Consider the following 27,416-nt stretch of genomic DNA (forward strand, 5'->3'; position numbering starts at 1 on the left):
TCACTGCAAGCTCCGCCTCCCGCGTGCACGCCATTCTTCTGCCTCAACGTCCGGAGCAGGTGGGACTACAGGCACCCGCCATCACGCCCGGCTAGTTTTTTGTATTTTTAGTAGAGACGGGGTTTCACCGTGTTAGCCAGGATGGTCTTGATCTCCTGACCTTGTGATCACCTCAGCCTCCCAAAGTGCTGGGATTACAGGCGTGAGCCACTGTGCTCCGCGGATCTATTCTTGAGAAAACACCATTCAGACAAATGCAGGACCTCCCCTTAAACTCATAACCGCGTCTCCTTATTCTCCTCGGATTTGAGGGGCAGAATTTGGTTACCATCATCTGACCTGTGGGTGTGAAGTCCACCTACCTGCCTGGCATAAAAAGCTGTGCCTCCTTTCTAGGTGAGGAGAAAGACAGAGACCTGGCTCATCTGAGGTGTGGTTGGGAGGGGGGCATCCAGGTGTGCTGGAAATGAAAAGAAATGCATTCCTGTTTTTCGTCCCAACATGCAAACAACTGAACAAAAGCATTAGGGCCTGAGACTGGGAGTAAAGAATACCTTGTCACCATGGCTACCAGGAAATGGCCCCACTTATATATAATAAGGGCTTTAGAGATGCTGGACCATCTGATATTCCAGTCTGGGGCCACATGGGAGGGTGCCCTGGCGTCATTCCTTATACAGTTCCATGAACACGGCTATGGCCAGGTTCTGAACCCAGCTCTGGAAACACCTCTGTCTGTAGAAAATGAGCCTTCTTTTTCTTTGGGGGTGAGCAGAGGGCAGAGGCCTGGCCATCTTCACTCAGCATCCCTTTGTAACCCAGCACTTAGCACCATGGCTGACGCACAGCAATGTCACATGTGTTAGTGCACACCCTGCCTCACTGCCAGGGGTCACCCCATACCAGTGCTGTTGCGGGAGTTAGAGTGGTCATCTTTTCTTTAGTCCTCAAGCTCCTAACTGGCAGAGAGCTGCCCAGCACCGCGGGGGTGGGGGTAGGGGGAAAAGCAGCAGCAAGAAAGGAGCCCCCTTGCCCTCACCCTCCCTCTCTGGACTCTCCCTCTCTGGCCCCATCACGCAGCCGCTTGAGGCTTGGAGGCAGTGGATTTCCTAGCCTGGGAATCCCAGGGTCTGTCGGGTGTCCCGGCAGCCTCACTCGGGCAGTGCAGGCCCAGCCCCCACGAGTTCGGGACCCGGGGTTTCTGGGGTGGCAGGGGTGTCCCATGGCGCCTGCGAGGCCTCTGCTCGGGTGGCTCCCGGAACCTGCGCTTCAGCGGGCCTGGTCCGCCGCCCCCCGCAGGAGCAAAACAAGAGCACGCGCACCTGCCGGCCTGCCCGCCCCCTCGGTGCCAGCCAATCGCGCGCGCGGGGCGGGGCCGGGCGCGCTGGAGCCAGAGCCCGAGCCGGATCCCAGCAGGAGCCCGAGCGCAGCCCGCACCCCGCGCAGCGGCCAAGCCGGGAGCCAGCGCAGCCTCGGTCCCGCAGCTCAAGCCTCGTCCCCGCCGCCGCCGCCGCCCCCGGGGCATGGCCTGTCTGATGGCCGCTTTCTCGGTCGGCACCGCCATGGTGAGTGAGCGCATCCTTCGCCCGCCGGGATCGGTTTTATTTTCAAGGAGAGCAGGAAACACACAAAGACTCGCACACTCGACCTGACACCCCTCCCTGGAGCGCGTCCTCTGGGCGCTGCCCCAGGGCACCCTACAGAGGCGCCCGGCTCCAATCGCTATCCCCGCCCCTCCGCCTGGGCCACCTGGAGCCTCGGGATGCCCCTTGCACCGGCCGAGAGCACTGACAAGGCGGAGGGGCCGGGAGTGGGGTGAGGGCAGCGAGCAGCCCTACAAGTGGACCGATGGCCTTGACCTGATGGCCTCCGGGCGGGGGGCGGGGGGCGCTTGGGACCCGGAGTGCACTAGGGACTGGGGAAGGGCCGCAGCTCGGGCCGGAGGGAAGAGGGGCTTGAAGAGGGGGAGCCCCGCGCGCGCGGCTGTGGGCTTGGGGACCGCGGACTTCTTGCGCCATCCCCAGGAACGCTAGGCAAGGTCTGGGGGAACCAAAGAGGGAGCTGCCCCCAGAGAGCTGGAGCCTGCGACTGCACTCCCGGGGACAGCCTCTCCCGGACCCACTCGGGGAGGGGGCGGCTAAGGCCCGGGGAGACCCGCGAGGGGCAAGCCCGGATTCTTGCCTGCCGCCTTTCTGCGCGCGCCGGAGAGAGAGAGACACGGTGGTGACAGGGACGCGCATCTCACTTCCCCCCAGCTCTGGAGAGGGATGGCGGGGTGTCGGCGAGTTCACTGCTGGACAGTTACAGTAAGTGCTGTTCCCAGGAGTGGTCAGGAATATCCCTTTCCGGTTTTCTGGCATTAGGAACAAACAACGAACCAATCATCAGGCCCCCAGCCACCCACCTCACCTTATCCTAGGGCCCTTCATGTCTACGCCCAGCACACTAACAGCGTATAGGTAGCTAAAGTACAAATGGAAAGTCTTCCGTATTCCACGCCGTGTATCTGTGTAGTTACTACCCTGATATTACTTCCCCGAGGCTGTAAGCCCACAGTGCATGGCACGCTCCGGGGCTCACCCCGCCCCTCCCCTGTATTTCATTTTTAGCATCCTGTATTTGAAGTCAGCAGGGCTGAGCAGGATTTGACCGACAGTTACCTCTTGCCTTCAGCTCAAGAGGAAAAAAAAAAGTAGCCAGGTTTCTGCGCATGCTCCGCTGTGACAACTGCATCCTATGATTCCAAACAGGTTACTGTAGAACATACGGAGCCTCGCCAGCTCATTATATAATGATTTTGTGTAAACGATAGAATGGGGCCGCAGACACGGCCAGGCGGTGGGTGGAGGAGGGGAGAGCCCGGGCGGGAGACCCGCAGTCTGACTCCCCTCTCTGGGCTGCCCTGTCTTCCCTGCGTGGCTTCTATGTAGAAGAGGCAGTGAACAAAACGGAAAAGCCGTTTCCCTCCCGGTGACACTTGCTTTTTCTCTGGTTGAATCTTTGGGCAACACTTGGAAATTCTGCCTTTTGCACTTATTCATCTATTACGATTCCTAAATGGGATTGACCATGGAAAATGAAGGAGATTATTGATGTTAGTTGCAGGTAGAGAAAGTGATCGATCTTATATTAGATGCTAGGTAACTCCTGAATTCCTTTTGGAGCTGCAAAGGTGGCTTGGTGTGGGTTTTCCTATAATGGACATGTAGAAAAATCATGAATCCGATGTTTTAAGGTACAGATTTTTAATGCCAAGATTTTTTTAAAAATACTATATTATATTTGATACAGCCTCCAGAGCTCAACTCTTTTGTTATCACGTGGAGACAGTCACGGCTGGACTCATTGTTTTGGAGAACATTATTTTGTTTTGAAAATTATTTTCCTCCCTGAAAACTTGGTACTTTAAAAAAAAGTTTAAACATTTCTATTCATGCACAGCTGTCCCACCCTGAAAGCACTAGTCTGATGGTAGAAGCTAAGCAGAGTTAGGCCCCAGCTAGTCCTTGAATGAAAGATCACCTGGGAATTCTGGGGGCTGTAGGGTTAAAAGAAAAATAAATTAAAAAGAAAATAAATTCTGGCCAAGTCATGAACAAAGAGCCCTTCAGAGATACCTGGGATCTTATACTTTGCTTTTCCTTCACCTCCCTGCTCTGGGGTCCATCCTGGTGTGGATCCTCTGAGCTGTGAGTCAAAGGAGGTGCCTAGGGGTGAGCCAGGCACTCGGGGGAACATGCTGGAGTCCCTGAGTTCAGTGGGCAGGCAAGGGGTGGCAAGTGTTTCTAGTGGGAGGGTGGTATTTGGAGCTGTTCTGGGATTGCGAGTGACCCCCTCGAGCATGATCTGGTCTCTGGTTCAGTTAAGGGTATGAAGCCTTGGGTGTTTTCTTCTGGGCAGTCGCCTTGAGGACTCTTGGTCAGTGCATTTTCCTCTTACATGCTTAGGATGCTTAGGTGGGTACCAAGGCTGGCAGCAGTGAACCAAAGAGAGAAGACAGACAGCTGCATGCTAACTGTCCTGCTGACTGGCTCCTCTTCCTGTTTCCCAACTTCCTCCTAATGCTGGGAGAAAAAGTTTCTATCTCTGTGTTCCTGGTGGAAATGGAGTGAATGCGGCTCACCATGGCCTGTGGTGGCTTACTGACTGCTAAAGACGCTCCCCAGCTAAATAGGCATCTCTATCTGTCCAGGGTTCAAACTGTAATCACAGCCCACTCTGCTCAGCGCCCAGGAAAATTTCCCATGAACAGCAGCCAGGAACAATCCTAACAGGGTCTCTTTGGCATTCCACATTTATGAATGAACTTACTATGACTTACAATGTATTGTGCGGCACAAATCATATGTGGCCTGGTGTGGGGGTGGGGGAAGGTCAAAGACAATGCTTCAGTAGGATAGGGAAACAGAAGAGTGAAAGGAAAAAAATGAAGAGAGAAGATGCATTTGTTTTAATTTTAATGAGCTCGGGAGGCTAAGGAGAAACTCGCTGTAACCTACATTGCCGGCAGCTCTCATCGGAGGATGTTTCCAGAGAGCTGGTCTATTTCGGACTGACAGGCCACTGCCTCGCATCACACACTGCCTCGCATCACACAGTTTTCAAGATTTTATTAATTGGGTGAGGCTGTTAGATGCCATGGAGGGAAGGTGGTCAGCTGTATGCATTGCTTTGCTGTTGGTTTATTTGGGGGTGGGGCTGCATGATTTCCCCAGTGTGGGTTTTCCTATAACGGACAAGGGCTGAAAGATGCCAAAACACCCACAACTCACCCGTGGAAGGCTAAACAACAGTCAAGGGCCATTACAGAGGCTTGTGGTCTCAGACTTGGAAGCCTCTCAGAGCAGGGCCCCAGCCTGGCCACGCCCTAATTACAGGGTCTTAAGCAAGTCAGACAGTGTCTCTGCGCTTCCAATACTTCCTCCAAACTAGAGATGGTCATCCCAGCTCCCAGGGCCCCTGTCCCTGTTAGAGTTGTGGAGGTAATAAGAGGCATAAACTATATAGGCTAGAGTTTAATAGGCACATGGTAATTGCTGGATCAATAAACACTATTGTTTATAATCACTTACCTAGCATGCACGAGTCATTATTAATACTTTACATTGCAAGTACTTGATTCTGGCTTCTCTCTTTCTTACTCCAAAATCAGTTTAGTCACCCAGTTTTATCCTCCTGGCCTGTCCCCTTGCCTTCAGCCCCACTACCACCAGCGGATCCAGGCCACCATCACCCCACCTGGCTCACAGCAGGAGACTCTTCTGCAGTTCTGGTCCTGTTATTCCCTCAAGGCTCCCCAAAAATCTCTAGATAAAATGCAAAACCCTTAACCAAGTTGGCAAGCCCTTCCCCATGGGCACCTTGTTTACCCCTCTAGTCTCATCTTATTCTAAAGCCCCCTGCTCTCCTGCCCCCACCCTACCAGCCCAAATCGACGTTCCAGCCCCCGCGTTTCTTACAGGTCTCTGGACGCTTCACTGTCTTGTGCCGGTGGGACTTTGTCTATGCTGTACCCTAGCAGAGGCCACCAGGAGCCAGCACCCCTCCATCCCACTTTGCTAAATTCAGCTAAGATTCTATTTCTGCAGAAAGACTTTGTCCTGCGTCTCCCCATCTCAGGGTCTGCGTTGCGTTAGAAATCCTTTCTGAGTTACCCATAGTATGCTCTCTGTCTGGCTCTCGCCTTGACCTGTTGTCATTAGTTGGTCTTCCTCAAAATGAAAGAAGAAGATCATAGGCACACATGGGGAAATGCACTGACCAAGAGTCCTCAAGGCGACTGCCCAGAGGACCAAGGCATCAAGAAGCACAGCTGAGCTGCTCAACAATCCGGAGGCACTTACGCTTTCCGCCTGGCTCTTGCCTTTACCTATTGTAATTAGTTGCCTGTTTTCTTGCCTGGGCCAGATCTTGAACTTGAGCTTGCCAGGTCAGGGGCCATGTCTGTCTGTCTGATTGCTGACCCTAGGGCTTTATCTGGTGCTCAATTTGTCCAGTGAATGAGGGAGTGAGAGAGTGAGTGGGTGAGCAGACAGTGAGTCTAGCAGAGAAAGCCAGGCCCTCATGATAATGTAGATGGCTGGTGTGGTGGCCATGCATCCTGTATCAGTGTGGGCTTCAGCCACAAGAAAGAAGCACCTGTCCCTGGGCTTCCGCAGGGGCTCCATACCTGCAATGGGTGCCTGGGGAGAGGGAGCAGATGGTGTGTGGCACTGGCCTCCTGGGTGGAGGTGGAGGGGGCCCACAATGGGAGAGGAGTTGCTCGAGCCCCCTAGGCCTTACCCTCAACTGCACACACAGCCATCGGGGGTTGCAGGGCAGAGCCCACGTCTGCCAGCAGGATTGGGCAGAACCCAGCACGTTCTGTCTTTACTTGTGTGGCAAGGTGGGGATGGAAACGGACACAGGGAACCAGGCCTAGAGCCCTTTGTCTTTCTCCACAGCTTTGTCGACATGCCCCCTCCAAGGCCCAGATCGGGGGCTTTCGGGGCCCTTTTGGAATCAAAGTGAGCTCTAAACACCTGGGGCAGCAGCATAGGAGCCCAGAAGGCAGGCTGAGGGGCATGGTGCAGCAGCTCCTCCAAGAGACCCTGCCACAGGGGCATCAGGACCAGCTGGGAGGAGGCTTTGGGGTCGCTCCCTCGGGGTCTGCATCTTATCATCACACCAGACCCCTGAGGAGTGCGGATCCCTTGTCAGACACACATACACCCTCCTAGCTCTGCTTAGGGATGCGGGAACCCACTTACACTGGCATCCGAGACATCCCGCATGCCCAGGACCAGCAGACCAAGCTCAGCTTTGTCAGAGTTTCACTCAGCACCTTTAGTTTTAGCCACACAGTATTATAGCCCAGGAGCTAAGTTTTGATTTCGTGAAGGACTTCAGAGGTAGAAGATGCCCGGGAGGGGTGTGTGTGTGTGCTTTTGGCACTGGGAGATGTTCTCTCTCGATTTGGAAGACAGCAAGAAAAAGCACAGCAATTTGCTTCCCCAAGGTTCCTCTGTGTTTTGAAGGTACCTGAAGCTGATTGATTTGCTCACGGTTGCCAGGCCATTAAAAAAGGATATTCCTTTCTTTGCATGGATACTTCTGGGTTCTTGGCAATTGGTGATACTTCATTTGACTCCCAGAGGAAGCTTTAAAAGCCAATGGTAGCTACCAACGATTAGGTACTCTCATGATGCAATGAAATGAATACCTATATTTTTTTTATGACTCAAATTCTGGGATAACTGCTGCTACTCACTTGATTGTGGGACCTGGAACACGGTCCTTACATTGTCTACATCTCCGTTTCCTTATTTGTCTAACAGATTAAAAAATATTAACCATTCCGACTTTTCAGCGCTATTATGAAGAGGTAGCGAGAGAGTAGAGTTGTAAGTGACTTGGACATTTTAAATGCAAAATACCAAGGCCAGTCCCCACAAAACTCAGCAGCTCAGGTGATGTCATTTCTCCTGAGACATTTTTATGAGATTACGCGAGAGAGGCACAAAACAGCTCAGTGTAAATAAAACTTTCTCGGTTATTTATGTCTTAGGCGCCTGGTGTGTCTTTATGGAGGTTTTTAAAATGAGGGACTGTAAACAGATCATTGCTTATGGTGGCCAGTGTTTTCTTCTTTGAGGCAATGGATGATTCATCGAGTATAGTTTTACGATGAGATTTTATGATTCCAAAGTAAGACTTGTAGATCAGCGTAACACTTTACCTGAAGCATTTTTTAATAGAAGAAAATGTGACAGAGATGACAAATTCCTGTAGGTAGGCACGTTTCTCCTGGGGCCAAAGGCACTCCTGCAGTGGAAAAAGTGTTGCTATTAATAATCAATGACCCTGAGCCTCATGGTGAATCTCTTCATGTTCTTTCTCTTGATGCAGCTTATAACAGGTCTTGTTGCTTCCTCTGGTTTTTCTAGAATGCCAGCAGTTACTCTGCAGAGATGATGGAGCCCAAGTCGGTGTGTGTCTCGGTGGATGAGGTGGTGTCCAGCAGCATGGAGACCGCTGAGACGGACCTGCTGAATGGGCATCTGAAAAAAGTAGATAACAACCTCACGGAAGCCCAGCGCTTCTCCTCCTTGCCTCGGAGGGCAGCTGTGAACATTGAATTCAGGGACCTTTCCTACTCGGTTCCTGAAGGACCCTGGTGGAGGAAGAAAGGTAGGGAGGGTGGCTGTTTTGTGTATCAAGCTGGGAGGAGCCTCTGAAGGAGGCAACAGGTTGTTTGGGCAAAGCTGGGGTCTGGAAGTCAGGAAGCTGAGCTTCTCTTCCCAACGCTGTCACTGCGGTGGTCAATTTATTCTATTGCTTTCTGCCTGAATTTTCCTCACCTATAAAATGAACAGGTTGGATTTGGTGATCTCAAAGTTCGTGGTTGCTCTGAAATTCTGCGATGTCATTATGGAGAATTTCACAAAGATTGATGGGTGTCAAAGTGTGCTTGTTTCTGGCACATGCTCAGAGAGTCCTCTTTTGTGGATACTGTTCATGTCCATCTTTCAAGATGGAACTGTTTTTCAACCGCCCAGAGCAAAATGGGAGACAGGTGCCCCCTCCCAAGCGTGAAGTGTTAAAAAGTGGCCAGCGACCTAGACTGACCTCTCCAGAGAGCCATCTTGAAAGGATTCTTTTGTGGGTGGTCGTGGTGGGCTAGAAAGAAAAATAAACTGTTGAAATGAGCAGTATACTTAAAAATAGGAAAAACAGAGAGGATGGAGCTCAGCTCCGGAGGTGTCTGGAACGCCACACAATGCAGGAGTTTGCCACCAGCTTGTTGCATGTTACAGGGAACTGATGAGTGGTAGTTTGAGTTTTCTCAGCAATCTTTCCTGGCTCTAGAGTTTCAGAGTCTGTGGAGTTAATGCCACCCTGGGTTGGTGTGTTTTTCTCCAGCCTGATCTGTTTCTTCTTGTGGAATTTATCCTTTATCTCCTTCTGCTCCATGCACCCATTGTCTGCTCCTAAGTGGATCAGACAGGTGGGTTGGGGGAGCTGACAGGCAGAGGAGGTGTCAGACTTCATCAAGAAACCGTGGTCCCTAGTTTCTACCGAATCATGGAAAGCAACTTGAAAATCTGGGAGGACTTTGGAATAATACAAATGACTCAGGTACCCCTGGAATATTCTAATATTTTAGGACTTTGAACTTAAAATTGGATTCAGCACTTCTTTCATTTTGAAGAAGACCAACCAAGACTCACAGTTTAAATTTTTAGTTGTCTTTCTTCTTTTTCCTTATTATCTTCTTTTTGCTTTTCTACCCTCTCGAAGCTAAGTCTTTGAGACCCTTGACACTGGCAGTCCTGTCTTCATTGCGATCACAATTTTAGAGCTTTGACAGACTGGTCCCTGGGACCTGCAAGCCCAGTTGGTGGCTGGGTAACTGTATGTCTATGTTTGCACAACCAGAAACAGATTCAGTACCTTCTCAACAGACAACGGTATAGCACTGTGATATGATACTTGCATTTTCAGAGCATGCCAGCCTGTTCTGGTAAGAAAGCAGCTCTGTGGCAGGCTCAGATGTGAGCCCACTCCTTTGATCCTGTTGAAATTTCAACATAGGGTTCTAGCCTTCTCCTTCTCAACTTAAAGAAAGATTTTATAGAAAAATGTATCAAGAAACCAGGACACCACGTCATGTTTTGGCCTCATTTGTCCATATAGACAAATTGTGGCAAAGCAGTGAGCAACATAGAGTGATTCCTGTCCGTCTGTTATGTGTGGCCTTGGCAGTGTTGTCATGATGGTAGAAAATGCTGGGAACGGTGTCTTGTAAAGTGAAGATGGGCTGTAATGCAGAAATGTAGACATCTGAAACCTGGTGGCATCTGGGTTTGAAATGTCTTGGCATAAGCCTGGCACACAGCTGTAGCCAGTGTTTGCAAGTGAAGAGTATCGCTCCCCTACCCCGTGTGTTTGTCCGTTTTCACACTGCTATAAAGAACTACCTGAGACTGGGTCATTTTTAAAGAAAGGAGGTTTAATTGACCCACAGTTCTGCATGGCTGGGGAGGGCTCAGGAAACTTACAATCATAGTAGAAGGTGAAGGGGAAGCAAGGCATGTCTTACATGGTGGCATGAGAGAAAGAGAGAGAGAGAGAGAGAGCAAAAGAACCCACACGCATTTAGATCATTAGATCCCATAAGAACTCCCTCACTATCATGAGAACAGCATGGGGGAAACCGCCCCCATGATCCAATCACCTCTCACCCAGTCCCTCCCTTGACACATGGGGATTACAATTCAAGATGAGATTTGGGTGGGGACACAGAGCCAAACCACATCACCCAGTATGTGACTCGTCACCCCTATATTCTCTAAGTGTTTAAACTGATCACATGAATCATCACAGTTAGCCAGCTGGTAATGGCTCTTAGTGAGGGAGGAGCCCCAACTGTCCATTCTTAGAAGCGCAGCCTGGGTGGGGTGGCCACCAGATAGAGACTTGCCCTACAGTAACCTTGTGGGCTCAGGCAGGGGAAGAACCCAAAATGGGCTCCCGAGGGACCTCCCCATGAGTCAGAAATGGGTGGAGCCAGAGGGGTTGACAGACAGGATGTGTCTGGTAGTTTTGCTGTCTGGCTCTCCCCACTGCCCTCCCCAGCCACAGCAGCACCTGTGTCTGTCTTCCCTCTCCCTGCTCCTCCTCCCCTGCGTGCCCCATCCTTTCCTTCGTTCCTGGTGCCTGCAATTCAGAGTCTAGATGGCTTATCACTCCAGCACACAGAATAGAAAGGAAACTGAGGCAAAGGTGGTTAAGGGACTTGCCCATACTCCTGGGCTCAAGAGAGGCAGGCCTGGGATGAGGGCAGCAATTTCCAGCTCTGTGCACTCCGACACGGTGGCCACGCCTTACCTAGCACAGGGCCTTATGGGGTGCCAGGGTCCATGCAGCCAGAAAGGAAGCAGAGCTCTTCCTGGAGGCTCTGGTGCCCATAGGGTTTCCTGCTGTTGGTGGTTTGATTGTCATTGCTGAAGAGTTTTTCCTGCCAAAGGGTGCTAGCTGCAGAAGCCCTCTCTGTGCCCACTGTTCTCCCAACACCAGCCTGCTCCTGGGTGCTGCATCCAGTTGGCTCCAACTTGGGTACCATATTTCCCCAACTAAAAGCCAGGACAATCATTAACAGTGCACATTAAATGTGGATCTTGTGTGGGGCTGCAGGAGGAGCTGCATCCCACTGGACCTCACCCACACGGGTCGCCACCCTCCTGGTCAGCCTCTGTGCCTGTCGGTCCTCCAAATTGGCCTCTTTTGCTCCTCCCATAGATGGGTTCCTCCCTCTCCTGTTTTTGTCCCTCTGATTGCTAGTGGTGGTCTCAGTCCCAGCCATGCTTAGGTTAGGCCGAGAAGTCAGAGCCTAGCCTTGCTCTGCATTTCTGTCTTCTCACAGTGGCGGAGTTTGTATTTGGCATCATCTCTGTGCAACCCTAAGTGTGACGCTGGGTCAGGGGCTACTTCTCTGACTGCTCTCAGTGTATTCATTTTGCTGTCTGTATCAAGTCCATTGCTTTCACCTTTTAAAAATTCAGTTTGATGCATTGAGCGAATTGTAATGATCACGCTGAGGCTGGATGTCCTGGCATTGCTGGGGAGATGTCTCCGAAGGTAAGAAGTGAAGGAGTTTTGAAAGTACCTGGTTCCGGCCGGGTGCAGTGGCTCACGCCTGTAATCCCAGCACTTTGGGAGGCCTAGGTGGGTGGACCACAAGGTCAGGAGTTCGAGACCAGACTGGCCAACATAGTGAAACCCTGTCTCTAGTAAAAATACAAAAAAATTAGCCAGGCGTGGTGGCAGGCACCTGTAATCCCAGCTACTCAGGAGGCTGAGGCAAGGGAATTGCTTGAACCCAGGAGGTGGAGGTTGCAGTGAGCCGGGATTGTGCCATTGCACTCCAGCCTGGGGGACAGAGTAAGACTCCGTTTCAAAAAAAAAAAAAAGAAAGAAAGTGCCTGGTCCCAAGCTTCACAGTAGGGCAAAGGAAACAGGAGCTCAGGTACAGAGCTGATTCGCTCAAAGGCAGAGCCAGGCTGGGACCCAGCTGTTCTGACTCACAGTCCAAGTTCCTTCCCATTACAAAGACACTGGACCACTCCAGTTGTTCCCAGGAAAGACTTTTTCTCACGTGATTTCACCCAAAACATGGTGCTGCGATACAAACTCAACATAGAATGCCATAGCAAAGTTCGGCATTGTGACCAGAATAACTTTGTGAAGTCCTACATAATTATTTTAAAGAAGGACAACTTTACAATTCTTACAAGAAAGGCTATGCAGGAAACAGTAGTGGTATTTTTAAGAAGGAGATGCCAGGCGCTGATTCTTTAAAATTTTTGAGCATGACGATTACTAAGCATTGAATATGGCATTTTAACAAAACATCTTGTATTTTCAATTGTAGTTACATTTTCACCGTATGATTAATGATGTCTTTGGAGGGAGAACTAGATCATATAATAGATTCCTAGCAAAGAACATAATTGTGAGAGGAACTATTCTCAGGAGAGAGGAGTACACCCCAAGGATAATTTCCCCGGCTTCGGATACAGTAATTACTCTCCCTCAAGGAATTCACTCACGTAGGTTGTGCCAATGGGACAAATGGCTCGGAACAATACCATCTTTGGTGTTGTCACACAAACTGTGTTGGGGACAGATCAGAGTGATCTGATTTAGTTGTTCCTCCTCACCCTTAGCGGCCTTTGCTTCCTACAGAGTAGACACTATGCTGAGAATATTTAGGAATGTGGTTAAGAGTAAATTCACAGAATAAAATTCTTCTTAGGTAAAGAGGATGGGGATGAGCAGATCTTATTGTAAGCTGTTTTCAGAGCCCATTCACACAAGGATCTCATTTTATTAGGGTGTGACTGGCCACAGTGAACAAATGGAATGCTTGGGTACTCGTACACTGCCCATCTCCCAGGAGATCCCGGCAGTTTCCAGGTATAGTTGACTGAATGACAGCCATTCTTCAATCCACTTGGCTCACGGGGCCACTTCAGGAAGGATCTGCGTATTCTCCCTGTGGAAAACTGTGACATGAGGCTCAGAGATGTGACCAATGTCATAGGACTGGGGAGGAAGGAACTCAGAACCAGGTCTGTGTGATTTCGGGCCAAAAAGGAGCATGGCAAGTGCTTAGCCCTGACGTGGGCACAAGACTGGACGACCAAGGCACAGCTGTGCCCAGCCCCATGTTATGAAATGGTTTGGGGTTGTCTTGGCTGTAAACTGATGTATTTTCCTTTTAATTGGCCTGCTTGGATGTCAGTGGCCGTTGGCCCTTTATAGGGATTTCCTGTCCCTCTGGAAAGGCTCCAGCTTCCCTCTCCTCACCAGGAAGGGGAGGTTGATGTGCATGGCGTGCTTTCTCTCCAACAGGTGAAGCGATTCTCAGAAATCAAATTCACCTCCCAAGATTATCTGGAGGCGAAGTTCAGGTTGAGAACAAACGTAGTCATATCTGGGGCTTTAAACGTTTTCTTTCCTATCTGCAGTCAGGCCGTGGCCTCCACATGGTGATGCTCTGATGGAACGCCATGTCACCTCATGCTTTGAAACCCAACCCTCCAGCCTCATCCTTGCCAAAAACCAGAAGGGGTTAAATACTCCGGGCAGCGCCAAGTCAGATTATCTGTATTGGTTTGCTCCTAAGCTATAAAAATGCATTTGGACACCTTTCTCAAATTCAGGGTTGCTTTCTCATAATTTCCATAGCCATTTCACAAGGCCTGTAATGACGGACCATCTAAAGTGCATGGAAGGCACCATTAATAAAACCTTTCAGGAATTCCATTAAGGGAAGACTGGATTCCGACCAAGTGCTGGTGACTTGATCCAACCTCCTAGAACAGGGAGGGGAGGCAGCCCAGTTAAAGGCAGAGTGTGGAGATCCTGTTGCTAGGGGATTTCAGAGGGGCAGGTGCTCAAGCTGAAGGGGGACTGATAGTTCCCTAGCATGAGTGAGTTACTTTTGTCCTTCTTCGAGGCTGTTATGCTAAGGTGGGCTTTCTTGTGGGTCCACAGGACATTTCTTTTAGTCCTTCACCTTTATTGGAGGCTACAGCTGATTCCTGGTGCGGTGTGGTGGCCCCAGGCCACTTGCAGGGATGGCTTACTTGAGGCTGGGGCATTGACAAAGAGGAGCCCAATGCCTGCGTCTGCCTTGGGGAATTCAGAGGACTGGAAAACCTGTCTTTTCCCCGCAGGGGCCAGTTCCTAGGTTCTTAGTGGCCCCCGGGGTGGGTAGGCGGGCTACCACTCAGGCCCTGAGGGGTAGCATTCCTTTGGTGATGAGGTCTTCTGGCACAGTTCTGACCCCTCTGCCTTACAGGGTCCCAAAGAGGCTTTGAAAAAATGTTGAGAATGGACCAACTCTCACAGCAGATTCATATGAGATGAATGTTTAGCCACTATGTGCAAGACCAAAGGGGTTTGCTACTTTCTTGGACAGGTTTCACATCCAAGGGGCCTAGATGCTCCCCTCCAGCCTGCACATTCTCTCCCTATGAGCATGTTGCATGGGAAACCAAACCCTCACCAGCTGGGACCCGGGATCTGGGTGTGTGACTCCTTAGTGTGGCATTGTTAGCTGTGGCAGCCTCCCTGGACAAGGCTCAGATGGCTCTGCCAACATTGGCCTTGGGGTCTCCTTTTCTCTTTGCCACCCTCGGATTGGCAGGTTCTTTATTTGGGCATGTTAATACTTTGTCATTTTCCCGGAGAGTGCTCGTATTCTTGAACCATCTGGCCCCTTCAGTGCAACTCTGTAGGACTGTGCTCTGCTCCATGGGGGTTGGTGTCACTGTTTAACTGTTGAAGGATGTTCTTACCACGATCATTTTCACCTGCATGGTGGGTGCCCCCCTGCCTTCCTCTACCGCCTTGAATAGGCTTGTATCTTGAAAAGTTCACATTCTCAAATGGAGGCCCTCCCTATAAACCAGAACCTAATCCACCAGTCCAAGAAATAACCAAAGGTGACATTTTGCTGAACATGACACCGTTTCTTTTGTTTATAAATTGGCAGGAAAAAAATGTTTAGAACCATACACCTGCTCTTTCTGAGTTCAGTTCTAGAATCAACAGATTAGCGATGAACAAAGAAAACCATGTAGGTCAGATTAAATATATCTTGAAGGACTAAACTGTAAAACTAGGGATTTGTCATGGAGGTGCATTCTCCATCAAACTCATGTTGATGAAGTTCTGACACCTGCGTGGGAAAGCTTACTCTCAAATAAAATGTACCCAGTGCCGACTGTTTTTGCTCACATTGTGAGAAAAGGCAACAAGATGGGTTTTCAGTCATGAGTGGTGGCGAGTGGGCCTGCAAGGATCCAGTCTGACCTGCAGCCAAGAGTTTTACTTCCCACTTTGTCAGCTGTGTGCTGTTTTGTCACCTTCGTGCTCTGTGGGGTAAATGGCACTTGGTGTCGAAAGTAAGACACACCAGGGTGACTTCAGGGCTGTGATTACATCCAGCTGAGACCTATATTTAGAGTCCAAATCTCGGAGCCAAAAGGAGTTGTGCTGCCGTAGCCTGCCCTCCTGCCCCGTGGAGGGAGCCTTCTTGCACCATTCCTGACAAGGGACAGCCAGCTTCTGTCTGAGCACTTCCAGCAACCAGGAACTGACACCTCCCAGGCAGCCGGACTATGTTTGCACAACTCTCATTCTTAGAAAATGCTTCTGTCTGTTGAGCTGAAATCTGTATCTGGGCAATGTTCATTTGTGGATCCAGGTTCTGTTTTTTGAAACTCTGCAGACCAAGTTAATCTTGGTCTTGAAATGAGCTCACAAGTTAAGGGGAAAAGCCCAGCCAAGTACAGAACAATAACCAAATACATTACAATCCAGGCTACCTCAAGAGGAGGAAATAAGAAGTACATGGCCCTTGCAGGAAATGAGATCAGAGTCCTGCTTCGGGAGGTGGGCATCACAGCAGCATCCGCAGGGGGCAGGGCAGTGGGTAGGTGCCCCTGCTGGAAGGTTCTTGCTGTCTATAAACTGATAGGGATGGAACTTGCTGGAAGGGCAGAACCTGAGTCATGTTCTTTCTGTTTCTTTTACTGTTACAAGGCAACTTGGTGCCTTCCAACCAAAAAAGTCCCCCTCTCTATCTCAACTGCTTATCTTGAAAGTGAACCTTTTGGCAGGAGTTTTGTGGGATTTCTCGGTTGTTATTTCTCTCCTCCCACAGTTTTGGGAGAAGGTTTTTTGTTTGTTTTTATTTTTATTTTTTATTTTTTAGATAACTGGTGTTTACTGAGCAAATCATGTTTGCTTTATTTGGCGATTTGCCTCATTAAGCCTTAGGGGAGTGGCCTGGGACACACATCAGTGTGGGCATCTTCTCCAGAAGGGAAGGAGGGTGGAGGGGGGACAAGGGCCTGCCCAGAACCGCTGGCAGGTAGGCAGCAGGTCCAGCACTGGACTTAACACCTGGAGTCCCAACTCCCTGCCTCTATAAGTGCCACTGAGAACTCATCTCTTTGCAATCGCTCAGACCCAGGTAATAAAATGAGCTGTATTGAGTTTTCCTTACCCAAGACATAAACCCCAAAGCCTGCTGACAATGAGGGGCTACAAAAGGCCTCTCCTCCTCCTGGGGGACGTGTTCCGGGAATTCTTTCATAGATGCAGGTGTGGGGGCATCTTTGGACTCTGTCCTTTGTCCCGAGCTCCCCGCACCTGGCTGGGGGCTGCACTGGACACCTCTGCCCACCCTGGCCCTGGGGTTATCAGGCCACCTGGCTTCCACCCAGACGTTCCCTCCCAGGGCGGGATTCATCCTGGCCCGTGGTGATGTGTAGGCTCCTGGAAGGCCGGGCTCTGCCCACTGAGTGGCAGCTCTAACGCAGGCTCTCCATACTGAGTAAAAGCCCGTCCTTCCTCTGGCTGGTGCAGGTGCTGACTCTGCAGGCCTGTGGACGCAGGGTGACGTTCGCGCCCTTGCCGGAGCTCAACGCCCGGGAGAAAATAGCGCTGCCGGAGCCCCTCGCTCGCGCAGGTGCGGGCGGGGCGGGTGCGCGCCGCCGCGCGTGCGCAGTGCCCGCCCGTCCGCCGCCGCCGCCGCCCGCGCCAGGGTTACTCCCGGTCAACGCTCGCTAGTAACCTCCGCGGCTGAGCGGCGGCGCCCCGCGCGATTGGCTGCCGGCGCCCGGCGCTGTTGCCAAGCGGGAGGAAGCAGCTGCAGCCCTGAGTAGGGGTCGCAGCCTCCCTGGGACAGGGCCGGCCCCATGCATAGGGAATCAACCCGGCAGTGCAAATCCCAGCGCCCCACACGTCCTCGTGTTCCCCTCCCTGGGTCCAGGAACACCGGGCCAGGAAGCCCGAGAGCCCTGGTAGTACAAAGAGTCGCCAGTGTGGACCTGACGGTGAGGTGTTGCCACCTGGGGCGGCCTGCGGTCCCTTCAGGCTTGAGCAGTGACTGGGAGACCCCGGGAATGGAAATGACGCGCAAATGCTGGTGTGGCGTCCGCAGGGGAACGGCCCGCCGGTGTGTGGGGTCTGCGCCTCTGTGGCTTCAGCAGCGTCGGGGAACTGAGGGAATCTTCCAGACTCCTGTTTAAATCAGAGAGGTCTGTCCACGAAAAGAGTCAAACTAAAACATTTAAAGGGATTTATCCTGAGAGATCATGGCCCGTGACACAGCCTCAGGAGATCCTGAGAACACATGCCCAAAAGGGTCGGGGACAGCTTGGTTTCATGCTTTTAGGGAGAGGTGAGGCAGTGATCAGTACTTTAAGATGTACATTGGTTCCGTCCAGAAAGGTGGGACAGCCCAAAGGGGACCTTCCGGGTTATAAGTAAATTTAAATTTTTTCTAATTGGTTATTATCGATAGAAACGGATGTCTGGATTACGATAGGGGGCTGTGGGGACCTAGGTTGTATCATGCGGATGAGGCCTCCAGGCAGCAGGCTTGAAAGAGAACAGACTGTAAATGCTTCATATCAGACTTACGGTATGTGTTGATGTTAATGTTATAGGGTATGATAAGGCATGTCGGACGGACCCCCACTTCCTGTCATGTCCTGAAGCAGTCTTTCAGGTGAAATTTTAGAGTGCCATGGCCAAGGAGGGAGTCTATCCCCATGGTTGCAGGGGATGGTTGCCTTTGAATTTTAGTTTTGATTTACAGGTCTTCAGGTGGCACAATTTTCCTAGGAGACAGGTGATTTTTGATTCCTTCTAAAACGTGCTGTTTTTGGTTTCAGCTGACAGTGTGGGGTGGAGCTGTAAGGGCGCCAGGGCCTCCTGGGGTGGGTCCAAGCATGTGTGAGGCTTCTCTGGGGTCAGCACTGAAAAATGGCCAGGATGGGGTTTGGAACCTTGGAATTGCCCTTGGGAATCTGCAGCGTTGGCTCCGCTAAGCCGGCTGGAATCCGGAGATCATGCTGCAAGGTCACGCTTCCCGGCTGCCTGACGAGTCACTTCCATCCTGGGCAGGTTAGAGGCAAGGACAGATCACAGCTGAGCTTTACGGAGTGTTTTCCAGGGCATCTATTACAATTTTTTGTGTGTGAACCCTTAAGTGTGATAACAGACATCATTTCCACCAGCTGTACTCTGTTTGAGTAACTGGAAGGCCTGGGGCCACCTGGGTGGATTCGGAGGTGCCACGCTTTGCTGTCTCTGGAGACCAGGGCCTTCTCTAGACACCCAGCGGGACTAGTTCCCTCGGGCATAATTTAGGTGTTTTGTGAAATGTTAAACATCGTCTTTCAGATGCTTTGCTCAACCTTTTGGGCTCCTGACCAAATGCAAAGAGACCCAAGGGCTTGCTTTTCCTTGCAGTCTTGGGTTTTCGTTGCCTGCTTGCTTATTCGATTTTGTGACTGTGGAGCTCGCATTTCTGTAAGCCCATATAGAAATTACAGTTTCCAAGCCAAAACCCACTAAGCCAATGGGGGAACACAGGAAACCAGAGATGGTGGTGGATGAAAATCTTTGCAACAAGAAGGAAGGGTACATCTACGATAACTATGGTGTTACAGTAAGGATGTGTGTCACTAACATGAGAATGGACTCTACGCAAAAGTCTGTTGAAAAAGGGAGGAGCCCTTTCACTAAGTTTCATATTTATCAGCGCTCACATTAAGAATTACAGCAGAAGCTGCAGGTTTCCTGTTTCTGAAGATCTGCAAATGAGTTTGTCCAGAAAATGGCTGTGTCCTGAATGGTGTGAGCAGGAGGCCATCCAGCCTTGTGCCTCTAGGCCTCCTCCCCTTCCGTTGTCATAAATGTGCCATGTGCCCTGGCCCAAACCCAGCAGCCTTTCTCTGAATTTCATCTGGTTTAGAGAGGAAAATGGGCAGCGCCAATTCGTCACCTTCTCTCTTCCCAGGGGCGTTCTGTGCTTCTTGAGAACTACCCCTCAATCTCTGAGTTGGCTAAGTCTCTAGAATATGAATTTCAAAGAACTTAACCTGGCCAGCAGGGCTCCGTTGGAGTCCTTTTTCTCTCCCAGCTTTGCGTCTCTGCAGCCACTCCCCATGGGCTGGCCAGGCTGAACTGCCTGTCATTCTAGCATTTGTGCTTTCTTTGGGACACACCCTCTACCAAGAACCCACCTCATCTCCCCAGGCTAGGGGAAGCCTTCCTTCATTCACCCTTACCCCCTGTGGCCAGGAGAGTCTTCCCTGGTTATGATCGTACTCCTCTGCCCCTTTGATCATGGGTTTATGGCGCTCACCGTGGGATTTGTGCTTCTCTTCTGAGCTTCCAAAGTTACCCCTGCATCTCAGCTGCCCAGCCAGCACCTGGCTCAGAGCTGGTGTGCAAATGAATGAATGGAATCACAAAAATCTAAATCACAGTAGAAGAGCATATACTTTTACCCTTAAAGACAGCTTGGTAGAGAGGAGAAGTAGAGAGGAAAAACAAGAGCCTGGAGATGCTGGGCTGTTTTGATCTTCCCTTACTGTGTCAAACCCATGAGCCACCTCTGACTAAGCTTCATGCAGGTGGTTTCTGAGGGCTGTTTCTTTGGCCTCACTTACAGCACAGCGGATAGGCGGATGGGCAGTTGGGGAATGGTAAGAGCCTGGATTCTGGGTCAAGCAGCCTGCTCTTGAATACCAGCTCTACCTCTTCTTAACCATGTGACCCTGGGCCTCAGTTTTTTCATCTACAGAACAGGGCTGTTCCGAGTGCCAAAATGAGAGGATTGGAGTGAGGATAGCAGAGGTCATCACTGCAGCCAGGGCCGGCACACAATAGTGCTCAAGGCATTTTAATGTTACAGGTCAAATTTTGCTAAAAATTGTTTTTTTGTGTTGTTGGTTTCATGAAGCCAAACACTTCTCCTTCTAGTAATAATAGTATTAGCTTGGTATTTATTAGTCTGTGAGCAGTAACTTACTCTGTCTTCACAGCAACCCTGCAGTCAGGTTTTCTCCCCATTCCCTTTGAGGGAGGAAGATGCTGTGGCTGGGAGCAGTGAGGGCCTTTGCCCGGGCAGCACGGAAAGTGCCATCTCTTACACAAAATGGGGATTTCAAGTCTCAACACCCTGAGCTCTCTGCTTTTTCCCAAGACGGGCTACATGCTCCCTGGAGTTGTCCTCCGAGAGAATTTTTGTATGGTTCCTTTTCTGAGACTTCTCCTGGTTTCTTACTCATGGCTCATACTGTGACTAATTTCAGACATGTTAAATCCCTCTGTCTTGAGACTTGTGTACTTGAATGTACAAGACAGGTAAGTCTTATTATTTCTGAGAGCTCTCTCAAGTACTTTCAGATCGCTGGATGACAAGCTTTGCATCTTTGAACTATTTATATTTCAGTTTCTACATTTGTGAGTTACTGGATGGAAATTTCCACCATTGAAACAAAGCTTGGCAAGCAATGTTACACTTCAGAATTTGGCTCATTGGCAAGGTTGATGCAGGTTATCTTAGGAGGATGTGAGATGTTATCAGCTCCTGTGTGTTTTAGTCTTGTGGCTAGATGGTCATGACTGAAAATTGAGGATGTCGTGCCCACTGCTCTGGTTTTCAGCTAGTGGCAGGGGGAGGTGGCAGCAGCGCTGGGGTTGGTGGGAGCCACTGTCTCACACCCATTGGCAGGGTGTGAACGTTGTTCTTGGATTTGCAAATATTTAATGTAAATCCATTAATGTTGTAGCTTTATAGAAAATGCACTTACTCTCCTTTGCGGTAATACTAAATTAATATGTAACAAGGAGGTTAAGATGAATTGAACTATATGTGGAGCTTAGTTAAAATTTTCTTTCTCCCCCTATTTATTTCAATAAAATGATTCCGGGTGTAGCACTTTTTAGCAAAATGCCCTCAGTAAAGGAGGAGGCAGTATAGGACAGAGCTTGGGAATATGGGCTCCACGGTAAGAGAGTCTGGGTTCAGAACTGGCTCCACCACCCACTAGCAGGGCAACTGGTGACTTATCCCTCCTGTAAAAAGGAAATATTAATAATAAAAATATCCATCTTATTCGATCAAATAGCTTGATACCTATGAAGCACTGTGATCAGCATGTGGCACTTAATAAACCATGGCTACCCTTCTTATATGTGATGTAATAAAATCATAATATCTTAGAATCACTAAGATGGATCAAAGCCTTTTAGTTCTCATTCTAAATGTTAAGTGTGGCTTGATACCTTAGGCTTTAGAAATGAAAGGGAAAGAGCAAGGATATACTTGGTGGCCACTGTTGACTTAGCATTTCCTAGGCACTGGGCTGTGTGCTCAGAGCCTCACACCTACAGGCTCCCATGAGTCTCATTGCTGCCCTTTGAGAGGGGAGGGGCGAGGGCAGGTGGAGGGGCCTTGTCCGGGGTCATAGGGCTATAAGTAGCAGAGCTAAGAGGTGACACAGGTAGCTGCTTCCGGAGCCCCACACTGGTCCCCTGACTGGGCTACATCTTGCCTTTGTGTGTCTTTGGGTGACCCATGCTCCTAGAGCCAGCTTCCGGTTGGGGCAGAAGACCTTCCGGGGCCTGGCCTCTGACTAATATGATGGCTACTGCTCATCTACTCTGTGTCATAGATGCTCACACCACTTGGGTGATGAGCCTTTGTCACGTGGCCTCTTCAGAATCAGCGAGCTGGGCAAGGGGCCTAAGCTCCAGAAGGTTCCCCTTTGGTCATTTTTGGGTGTCTGCTGATTGCCAGGCTTCCAGTATCTCACCACTCAAATTGGAGCCCCAGAAAAGGATCATGATGTCATTTCATCCCCTGGGCCATGGTTGTGGGAGCCCATGGTGCCTTCTGCAGGGCCCCAGAGAACGCTGTGTGCTCATCTTGGGACAGGCAGGAGAGGAGGGCAGGTGGCAGGATGAGAGCGCCTGCGGCCTCCAGGTCACACAGTGTTATGCCAGGCCATGGTGCCTGCCATGCTGAGTCTCCAAAAGCCACACGAGGTGCTGCTTCCGTGTTATCAGCGAGGAAACCGTGGCCTGGAGACAGGTGGACGATGAGTTCAAGTTCCTGCTGCCAACAGGTGGACCCCAGGACCAAGCCTAACCCAACTGACACCTGGCTCCTCCTGTTTGCTCTTTGAGATCATATGAAACAGCCAGTGACTGCCTAGGGCCATAGTCCTTTTCCGTGAACTTGAAACATTAAAATGTTTACTACCTTCACACTTATGGCTTAAAACGTCGTTTGTGTTTTCTTTGAGGTGGAGTCTCGCTTTGTCACCCAGTCTGGAGTGCAGTGGCACGATCTCAGCTCACTGCAACCTCCGCCTCATGGATTCAAGTGATTCTCCTGCCTCAGCCTCCCACGTAGCAGGGATTACAGGCACGCACCACACCCAGCTAATTTTTGTGTTTTTAGTAGAGACGGGGTTTTGCCATGTTGGCCAGGCCGGTCTCAAACTCCTGACCTCAGGTTATCCACCCACCTCGGCCTCCCCAGAAGCTGGGATTACAGGCGTGAGCCACCGCACCCAGCCAAAAAGTTAATTTTGATGAGAATGAAGCCACGTTGTTGAAAAGTCTGATGAGCTTGGGAGGTTGTCTAATGGTAGAGACTACCAGCCAGTTCTCATGGCCTGGACCAGATTAAGCCCTATTGTTTGTCTTCTGGGAGAGTGAACGGCATGACCAGCATAGGCCACGCTTGGTCACACCCACCAGATGTGTGTTCCCATACCACGCAGGGGACTGAGGGCACTCAGGTGGGGACTTAGGAGGGAATTCAGGGCGTGGGCAGACCCTCTGAAGGACTTCAGGAGGCTTGGGATCTGGAATGGACACTCTAACCTGACGGTCAGCAGTCCTGGTGAATAGCATGTTGGTCTCTGGGAGTCTTATCCTTCTGACTGTCACAGACACGTAGTGAGAGCCCTGGCCACGTCCAGACGTGACTGCCTCTTGGGATTCTGATGGAGATGACCCTGGCTGGGCCGCCAGCTTTCAGCATCCATTTATCATAAAAACCAGGTGCACAGCGGAGATGCTTTTTTCCTCGTGACATCTGTGAGCTCACCGTAAATGGAGAGGGGGAGATGCGTCAGAGTGTGTTTCTGTGGGGAGTTAAAAAATCCATAGGGCAGTCATCCCAGCGGTTTGGGAGGCTGAAGCGGGTGAATTACTTGAGGTTGGGAGTTCGAGACTAGCCTGGCCAACATGGTGAAACCCCATCTCTACTAAAAATGCAAAAATTAGCTGGGCGTGATGGTGCACGCCTATAATCCCAGCTACTCAGGAGGCCGAGGCATGAGAATCACTTGAACCCGAGAGACAGAGGTTGCAGTGAGCTGAGATCGCACCACTGCACTCACAGCCTGGGCAACAGAGTGAGACCCTGTCTCAGAAAAAAGAAAAAAAAATCCATAGGGTGTTTATAATTTCATACTGTTTCCTAAGAGATTCTCTTGTATTAAAAATGCCCTGCTGGGTGCAGTAGCTCACACCTATAATCCCAGCACTTTGGGGGCTGAGGCAGGAGGATTTCTTCAGGGCAGGAGGTTGAGACCAGCCTGGGCATCAGAGACCCTATCTCTATTTAAAAAAAAAAAAATAGCGAGGCATGGTGCATGCCTGTGGCCCCAGTTACTTGGGAGGCTGACGTGGGAGGATCACTTGAGGCCAGGAGGTTGAGGCTGCAGTGAGTCATTATCATGTGACTGCACTCCAGCCTGGACAACAGGGCAAGACCCTGTCTCAAAAAAAAAAAAAAAAAAAGAACTCCCCATGATGTTTTTGGTTACTTGTTTTACAAACATGTTTGCCATTGAAAGCACAAAATAATGAAATCCCTTTCTAAAGCTCATGGGTCCAGCCACAAAGTAGACTCCAGTACATTTTATTTTAAGCAAAGTTACAAAGCACGTGCAGTTCTTACTACTGTATTTTGATTTTCTGAGTTTCCTTTAGGAAATATTGGCTTTTTAAAAAGACTATACAATGGGCCTGGCACAGTGGCTCAGGCCTATAATCCCAGTGCTTTGGGAGGCCAAGGCAGGAGGACTGCTTGAGCCCAGGAGCCCAAGACCAGCCTCAGCAACATAGCAAGATGCTGTCTCTACAGAAAATAAGATTAGCAGAGCATAGCAGTGTGCACCTGTAGTCCCAGGCACTGAGGAGGCTGAGCAGGGAGGATTGCTTGAGCCTAGGAGTTCAAGGCTGCAGTGAGCTATGATAGCACTGCTGCATACTATCAGCAGTGCTGATAGCAGAGACCCTGTCCCTAAAAACAAAACAAAACAAAAACTCAAACTGTACAATGAGAGAGGAGGCGAGAGCTGTATTATAGGTGTGTGGTATCTGGAACCAAGCGGTGATGCTGAGGAGGGCGGAAGGAGCATGATGAGAGGTGGCCGGGTGACTTGGCTGCTGGAGAACGCTGGCTGTTAAGGGACATTCATTCTGTTCCGGCTCTTGTGTTATTTCACACTTTCCACATCCCAGTCCTTCAGAGCAGACCATGAACCGGAGCAGTGACCCATAGAGTTCTTTGTTGTGTCTTTTGGTTTTTGTGTCTTCAGAGGCTGAAGTGCAATGAGGCAATTAAGTGAGCTCCACCATGGCCCTGAGGGCTTGTGAAAATGCTGGTGGCTGGGCCACACCCCGGGGGGTCTGAGTGAGCAGATTTGGGGCGGGCAGGGTTCCATGTCTAATAAGTACGGGGTGATGCTGCTGTTACTGGTCCAGGGATCCCACTTTGAGAACTGCTGAATTAGAGTAAAGAGGAGTTGATGGCCACGTGGCAGCCCCCCTGAGCCCTGGGAAAGCTGGAACAGGAGGTGGCATCATCCACATTTGCACTGCAGGCAGGAGTGAGGGGCCTGCTCTCCCGCAGTCAGGCGGCCTCAGCGTCTCACCACTCCCAGGCCTTCAAAGTCAGCTTTCCTTGTGAACCTGGGTGGTCAGACAGAGATGCAGACAGCAGGGCCAGGTGGTGTCTCACGAGTCGCACTATGAATTTGGGGAGCCCGTCGGCCCCTTTCCTCTGCAGGAATGGGAGTAAAAGCTCATGTCCTCCAGGGTACCTCCTTGGGGGTGGTGGACTGTTGCACACCAGGGAACAGGGCAGAAGTGCCTGGATTCAGCAATTTATATTATTATTTAAGAGGTGCAGATTTTATTTTTATCTTAATCTGTTTCACAGAACCAAATTTTAATAGTGTGTGTGTGTGTGTGTGTGTGTGTGTGTGTGTGTATGTTGGTTTGCAATATCACCTGGGTGGGATAAAGAAGATTAGGTTTCTTTCTGCTTATTTGTAAAACCTGTTTAAGCTGCAGTAAGATTGTCATGATCTCCATCATCATCTGATTTATCCCCCAGCCAGTTCCTCTGTAAAATCTGGAAAGACAGCAGTTGCTGAGGGGCCGCAATAGAGGATGGGCGTGAGAGTGGAGAGGTGTCTGTTGCAGGATTCGTGAGGCCCTGTCCAGACAGCGGTGGTGGAGAGAAGCAAAGAGAAGTGCAGTTCTATCTAACCTAGATAACCCTGGAGCAAGGAAGACTGTGAGACACCACCCGTGGGGGTGCAGGGGCAGCCGCCACAGACGCCGTTTGGCTTCATGAAGCTGAGTTGAAGATGGGCACCCTCTGTGGCCCAGCACTTTCGCTTCGACCTGAATACAGTGCTCTCAGCAGCACTGTTTATAACAACAACAAGACTGGATACGACCCAAATGTATCCAGAAGAGTGAATAAGCCGGGCAGGTGCGGTGGCTCACGCCTATAATTCCAGAACTTTAGGAGGCTGAAGAAGGTGAACTGTTTGAGCCCGGGAGTTCAAGAGCAGCCTGGGCAACATAGCAAAACCCTGCCTCTACAAAATAAAAAAAAAATCTAAAAATTTTTTAAAAACCACCTGGGCGTGGTGGTGCAACCTGTAGTCCCAGCTACTTGGGAGGCTGAGGGAGGATTTTTTGAGCCAGGGAGATTGAGGTTGCAGTGAGCCATGATTGTACCACTGCACTCTGGCCTGGGTGACAGAGCAAGACCCGTCTCAAAAATTAAAAAATGGAAAAAAGAAGAGTGAAGAAACATACTGTGATGGATCCCACAGTGGAATATTACAGAGCCCAGAAAATAAATGAAGCACAATTACAGGTGTCAGCAAGAACAGATCTAATGGACAAGATAATGTGGAGGGAGAAAAAGCAATTCCTAGAACACATGCTGTGTGATGCCATTTCTAAAAACTTCAAAACATTCAAAAGTCACCAAAATTGTTAAAGGATAAATATGAACGTGGTGCAAGATAGAGAAAAACAAGGATATAATACCATTCAAGAGAGTGGGGATATCCAGTGAAGGGCGGGGACTGGGATGAGGGAGGGGCACCAGGGCTGGGGAGTGTTGCTGAGATTAGCTGAAATTACCACTTGGCTGGCTTGTGGGCACATTTATTTGTCATTGATTTATTCATTTATTTTTCTTCCTCGCATCTCACAAGCAAGTGATCTGCACAGAGAGTAAGTGTCATGTTGTGCGTGGACTCTGGAGCCAGACCACTCAGTTTAAGTTCTGTTTCTGGTCAGTTTCGATTCTGCTTATTAGCTATGGTTCTTGGGGAAGGTTATTTTAGGTCTCTGGTGCCTCAATTTTCTCATCTGGGTATATTGAAATATGGACCTTGCAGGGTTCTGGTGAGAATTAACTGAGTTATGTATTGAGAATTAAGTGAGTTAATGTATGCGAAAGTTTAGAATCGTGCCTGAGGCATGGTGGATCTATATAAGCATCAGCTATTGTCATCATCAGCATCATCATTTTGTAAATGTAAGGCAGTTTGAAATCAAAAAAGTAAAAAGACAGGATGGAGCTGTAAAGAAGTGAGAGGGAGGGCCAGGCACGGTGGCTCATGCCTGTAATCTTGGCACTTTGGGAGGCTGAGGCAGGCAGATTGCCAGGTCAGGAGTTTGAGACCAGCCTGGCCAGCACGATGAAACCCCGTCTCTACTGAAAATAC

At 50.1% G+C, this 27,416-nt stretch overlaps 1 protein-coding gene across 2 annotated transcripts in view; it reads left to right on the forward strand.

The window, feature by feature from the left end:
- The first annotated feature begins 1,384 nt into the window (after nucleotides 1–1,384).
- The window catches only part of ABCG1 (ATP binding cassette subfamily G member 1), a 78,963-nt gene continuing 52,931 nt past the window's right edge, over nucleotides 1,385–27,416 (forward strand). For both annotated transcript variants that reach the window (XM_033232556.1, XM_033232558.1), the window contains exons 1-2: nucleotides 1,385–1,565; nucleotides 7,926–8,169. In XM_033232556.1, the coding sequence (XP_033088447.1) occupies nucleotides 1,524–1,565; nucleotides 7,926–8,169 (286 nt within the window). In that variant the 5' untranslated portion in view covers nucleotides 1,385–1,523. The remainder of the gene's footprint in view (nucleotides 1,566–7,925; nucleotides 8,170–27,416) is intronic.

Source organism: Trachypithecus francoisi, unplaced genomic scaffold (assembly GCF_009764315.1).
Source record: "Trachypithecus francoisi isolate TF-2019V2 unplaced genomic scaffold, Tfra_2.0 Lachesis_group14, whole genome shotgun sequence".
In the NCBI taxonomy this organism is placed as follows: domain Eukaryota; kingdom Metazoa; phylum Chordata; class Mammalia; order Primates; family Cercopithecidae; genus Trachypithecus; species Trachypithecus francoisi.